Source organism: Ipomoea triloba, chromosome 13 (assembly GCF_003576645.1).
Source record: "Ipomoea triloba cultivar NCNSP0323 chromosome 13, ASM357664v1".
Lineage (NCBI taxonomy): Eukaryota > Viridiplantae > Streptophyta > Magnoliopsida > Solanales > Convolvulaceae > Ipomoea > Ipomoea triloba.
The window spans coordinates 24836273-24842551 of record NC_044928.1 but is presented as its reverse complement, the minus strand read 5'-3'; the positions used below and the strand labels follow the sequence as shown (position 1 = coordinate 24842551).

The window sequence follows — 6279 nt, the reverse complement described above, 5'->3', positions numbered from 1 at the left end:
ATGTTGTGGGGTCAGCGAGGTTGCTTGTTCCCCCACGTATGCGAAGGTTCCGGATCAACATAGCATAAGGTTGGTCTGTTCTGGTTGATCATCCCGAGCCCACATGGTCAGTTCTGATCTCAAGATAAAGTGGAAGGTATATGCTGATAAGTCATTCACTGCAGTTTCTTTCTTTTTTTCCTTTTCTCCGTTAAACTGAGGTCAGATACTCAGATTACCTTGAAAGTGCATCCCTGCAAAATTACTGTCAAAAAGAGAAAATGACAATCATGCCTATCATGCTGGAACCGAGTTTGGTTGATCAAGTCAATGATCTCGGATGGCAACTGAAACGACTCCAAGAGTTTAAGCGACTCCTGGAGCTTGAAATCCCAAACGAGGACAATAAGGTGGCTTACTGGAGACGCAAAATTGAAGAATTTTGTCGTAAGCTTCGTTATACTGAAGATAATGCATCACAGTTTTTGTGGAGATGCAACCGGCGGAAAGGAGTCTTTGGGCTCATAAAAAGTTTCTTCACTTTCTTGTTGTGTCGCTTCCAACTTCCTAACCTCCGGTTGAGTATAAGTGAAGTTCAAAAAGAGATGGAGAAATTGGAGACAGAAATGGAAGAATGGTCAGAAAAATGGGTTCCGCTGCCGATGAGCAGGCGTGAACAACACGTAGAAAATGGAACATTGAATGAAGTTGTAGTTGGGAGGGAAGAAGATATTAGGAGTCTGTTGAAATTTCTAGAGGAGGACAATGTAGACTACCCCTTTTTCGCTGTGTGCGGAAAGGGAGGTCTGGGCAAAACTACACTGGTGCGGAAGGTATACAACACGCCTGATGTCCGGCATAATTTTATGGGGTGTGCTTGGATCACTGCACCCCACCAGGTCCAAGCCAAAACCCTTTGGCAGGATATCATATCACAGATTGAGCCTGGCAGAAAGGATGAAATGAAGAAATTAAGTGATAGTGCTTTGGCGCAGAGGCTTCACTCATCCTTGCAGTCTGGGAGATACCTCATTGTTCTTGATGATGTCCGCTCAACGGAGGCTTCCCTAATTGCTCTGCCCACTGTTGGAATTCGCAGCAGAGTTGTGATTACCACTCGGGAAACATATCAAGCTGAGAAGATTGTAGAGAGGAATCAGAGGATAGGACATATTCTAAAAATGAGTCCATTAACTGAAGCTCAAAGTTGGGAGCTGTTTCTCCAAAAGCAATTGCCTAGCCACAGATCAGGTTAAATTCGATACGATCTTGGTTATTTAACTCATATGATTGAATAATGTTTAATTAATTTGTTCTAACATAATAATACTTTTTTTTTTTTGGTAGAATTTGAAAAGAACCCGGAGTTGAAAGAGATATGTGGAGATGTAGTCGAAAAGTGTAATGGTGTGCCATTAGAGATAATGGTGCTGGGAGACTTGATGGCAGAGAAACACTCCATCGATGAGTGGAAGTTATTACACAAAAAGTTTACTAATTCTGCAAAAGACACTTTAGAGTTGTCTTATAATCTTTTGCCCTGGAATCTGAAGAGCTGTTTACTTTATCTGGCAGTTTTTCCAAAAGACACAGATACAGAAGCAGAGAAGTTGTACAATCTGTGGATAGCTGAAGGGTTGATAACCACCACAGTTCATCAAGAAGATGGCAATTCCTCCACCATGCTTTCCACGGCAGAAACATATCTGAAACAACTAGCAGCCGTAGGGTTGGTCCAGGTTCAAGAAGAGGAAACACCAATGTTAACAAAGATCAAATCATGCCGTCTTCATGACTTGGTCCGAGAACTATGCTGTCAGAAGGCCGAAAAGGAAAGCTTGTTCGCAGCCGTGGACCTTAGAAGAGCTGGGAATAGTAGTCAAGACACCAGGCTTACTACTGATGTGCGCACACTTGCCTTTTATTTTGACAAGCGTGTGGGTGGGTATGATTTTCCCAACCCAAACAAATTTAGGAAACTAAGATCATTTTTGTTTTTGAATGCCCCCCACCCCCACCACCACCTGGTACCGGACGATGAACATTTATTATTGCCAAAATCATTAGTTTTGAAGAATTGCAGATTGCTAAGGGTGTTAGACTTCAATTCACTTGACTTTCATGGGACGAAGTTGCCAAAAGACATCCACAATCTCGCAACCCTCCGGTACCTGAGTTTCAGAGGCTGCAACCTGCCGGAGTTGTCGCCATCCATCGGCAGGTTGCCAAACTTGAAAATTCTTGATTTGCGGGTTAACCCCACGGTTGACATGAGCATATCAAATGTGTTGTATAAGATTACGAGATTGAAGAATCTTTATTTCCCTCAAAAGTTCCACGCAGTTGGTGGGAAATTGCAGTTGGATGGCCTAAGTGAGCTTGAGAATCTCAACAACTTTGCTTCAACCCGTTGTCAGTGTAAAGATCTCCCCCGACTTAAAAACCTCAAGCTTTTGGCGGCAACTATTGAGGGAAACCTGGATGACCTCGGGGAGACTATCAAATGCATAAAGGGAGAGAGATTCAAATCATCATCCATTGTCCTCAAAAACTTCGATTGTTACTCTCACAAACGACTCTCTGCTCTAAGTAACCTACTGGGGTGTGAACACCTGAACGCGTTGCGCGTGGAGGGGCACATAGGCAACTTATCATGCCCTATTTCCGAGAAGCTCACAGAGCTCTTCTTGCTTGGTTCTGAACTTACTGAAGATCCCATGCCAGTATTTGGGAAAATCCCCCAATTACAAAAACTTGTCGTATGCAATGGAGCCTATCTTGGGGACGCTATGGATTGTAAAGCTCATACTTTTCTCCAGCTCAGATATCTGAAACTCTCAAATTTGCACATCTTAAAGGATTGGACTCTTGAAGAAGGATCTATGGGTAAGCTTTCTACTCTCACCGTTGAAAAATGCCAGAGCCTTGAAAATCTCCCAGAGGGGCTCAAATTTCTCATTCATCTCCGAGAAGTGAATATTGTAAACATGCCCAAAATGTCCACCACGCTCAAACGTGAAGGCCAGACCGAGATACAACGTTTCTCGGGACAATATTCCGATAAAATCAAGCACGTTCTTAGTATCAACATTTTGTAAATTCCATCTTGTACACAAATGGTTAGTCAGTCTTTCAAGCTGCATTACGCATCACTATTTTAGTTCATTTTTTGGTTTCAATTTTCACATTGATTTAAGGAATATATATATATATATATATATATATATAGAGAGAGAGAGGGGTGTTCATGTGCGACCTGGTCATTAGGTGTGGTCATGCAACTTTTTTTTCAGCCATTAGATTAGATCAACTCATCAAATCAGCCCAATATATATATATATATATATGTTACAAAACACACCATTCTACGTATTAAAATGCACAAGAGAACCGATAAAACACATCATTCCACACTATAACTAAATACACATATTCACTTAAAATTCATCAATATACGTAATAAAACGCATCATTCTACATATTAAAATGCACCACAACGTGTCTCATATCTGGTTATAAACATGCACTATTTACACATATTAGAAAATATCTGCTAAAATATGCACCATTCTACATATTAAAATGCACCACAACATGTGTCAAAATGCACAATTCCACTTATTGAAAATCATCATCCCAGATTATAAACATGCACTTACACTTATTAAAAAACATGTGTTAAAATACACACCATTCTACGTACTAAAATACAACAGAGGACGGATTAAAACAAATCATTCCACAACATAGTTACACACCATTCTACGTATAAAAATGCACCAGAGGATTGATTAAAACACATCATTCCACAACACACTTAAATGTACCAACGTACGTAATAAAACGCAGCACATGTATTAAAATGCACCACACAATGTACTAAAATACACCATTTCAATTCACGTAGTATAGATACTTAAATTACCAAAAAGCCCTCCACTTAACCTACGCGAACTGCAATTGCCACCATTAGATTAGGCGAATTGGACGTCAAAGATAAAGCCGCACATGAATATATATATATATTTATATATATATATTCTCAAAACATACATTTTTTGTTTTTCTTTTTGTTTTCTATTTTCCATTTTTCTACACAAATAACAACAGAAACTAAATGCACCTTCAGTCTCTCAATCCTTGTCAAGTTATAAATATAGTTAACCATTCTATATCGAGGAGGTCTTGTGTGAGAGTACACCGCATGAGATATGGAATATATTTTAGATAGTGTAATATTTTTCTGAAAACTTATAAAAATTATTATATTTTAACTAAATGTATTACACATTTTATGTATGGCCATTTTGTACTAGATTTAATTTTAAAAAAATTCATACTAGTTATAAATATATGTGGCGCGCAATTATAAAGTGTCCAAATGAGTGAAAAAGAAAATGTAATTATTTGATCAAAATAAAGGTATAATCATATAGATCTTATAAAGTACTAGTAATTATTATATCATGTAACTTGATGTTATATTTACTCAAACCTTCAAAAGAATGAATAGGACTTGTTGACCATTGACATAATTATTGATATACATTGAATATAATATTCAGTCACTACATGAAATTTTCTTTGATATAGACCCTGTTTGGTAAATAATTAGCTTATCAGCAAATTTTAGCTTATTTGACCACTATTAGTTGTTTGTGTTGGTCCCAAGGGGATGGGGTACAAGTCTAGAGGGGGGGGGTGAATAGACTTGTATAAGATTTTGCAAATCTTTTCGACCTCTCGTGTGTATTGAACTTAGGATGTTTAGGTTCGATACCTCACGAGGTGAAGACAAAGTTTTATGCGCAGCGGAAATGTTATCCCCTTTTAGTTAGCACGAGTAGTTAGTTCGAGAGGTGCGTTTATATGCAGTGCAATCGAGAAGTTAGCGAGAGATAAAAACAGTAAGTAAATGCAAGAGAGATTTTTAAGTGGTTCGGCCAACCCGCCTACGTCCACTCTTCTTCCAGAAACTCCCTGGAAGGATTGCACTAAAAACTTCCCTTTCTAGTACAATAACGAGCGCTTGAGCTTTGATCACCAAGCCCGCCTCAAGCCTCAGGTTTTTCGCCCCGCTTCCAGTTACTCCACCTCTCGAGCACTTGACCTTTGATCACCAAGCCCGCGTCAAGCCTCAGGTTTCTTTCGCTCGGACAGCAGCCAGGTTACTCCGCCTCTCCTCAGGTTTTTCTCCCCGCTTCCAGTTACTCCACCTCTCGAGCACTTGACCTTTGATCACCAAGCCCGCGTCAAGCCTCAGGTTTCTTTCGCTCGGACAGCAGCCAGGTTACTCCGCCTCTCCTCAGGTTTTTCTCCCCGCTTCCAGTTACTCCACCTCTCGAGCACTTGACCTTTGATCACCAAGCCCGCGTCAAGCCTCAGGTTTCTTTCGCTCGGACAGCAGCCAGGTTACTCCGCCTCTCCTCAGGTTTTTCTCCCCGCTTCCAGTTACTCCACCTCTCGAGCGCTTGACCTTTGATCACCAAGCCCGCGTCAAGCCTCAGGTTTCTTTCGCTCGGACAGCAGCCAGGATACTCCACCTCCCTTGCTTAATCCAAAGCAAGACGTTGTTGATAGTCACAGTTGAATGTAACAATCTCCAATCTGACCACAAGCTATCGTTGAATCAACTTTGATGTAGAGCAGCTTTGGTCACCTTCTGGATGTATGACAGTTTAGCTTTGTAACTCTCTTCGAACACTAAGATGTGTTCTCTCGCTGTATTGAATATCAGGATGATATTCCAAGTTAAGCACTTTGCACTGGAACGTTTTTATCAGACACCTCTTGTTAACCTCTTGACCTCTTTCACAACCCCTTTTTCTTCTGTGTCTTTACGTCCTTATATATGAGAGTAGAAGAATAGTTCCGTTGGAGGGAAAACTATTCCGTTTGAAATTGGTCTCCCACGCCGAACATGGGTCTTTGCACAATTTCAGCATTTTTCATGGAGTAGTGGTCTTGTAACTTGAGCCTTTTGTTTTGTAGTGAATATTCCATATTCCACTTTCTTGAGTTCATGCTTCACTTGCTTCTTTTGGATAAAGTTACTCTTTTTATGTTCCCATCATTCCTTGTTTGGGGAATCTGACCACTTCAGGATTGGTGCACTTCTTGACCGTTTGTGGTGGAGGTCTGACGTGTCATCCACTTCCGTCCATTTTGAAACCTCCCGCTCAGCACCTCTTCAATATTTTATCTCCATGATATTCTTCTTCTCCAAACTTAGAGCATTTTATCTGCACATGTTGACTAACATTCAGCCTCTTGGAGAAGTGCCGGTTTATCGAGACCATA

General features: G+C 40.4%; 1 protein-coding gene across 1 annotated transcript; it reads left to right on the top strand.

The window, feature by feature from the left end:
• Positions 1-260: 260 nt before the first annotated feature.
• LOC116001401 (putative inactive disease susceptibility protein LOV1) lies at positions 261-3077 on the top strand. The gene is made up of 2 exons (XM_031241282.1): positions 261-1230; positions 1327-3077. Exons 1-2 carry the CDS (start codon positions 261-263, stop codon positions 3075-3077), a joined length of 2721 nt encoding a protein of 906 aa, XP_031097142.1.
• The last annotated feature ends 3202 nt before the right edge of the window (positions 3078-6279 follow it).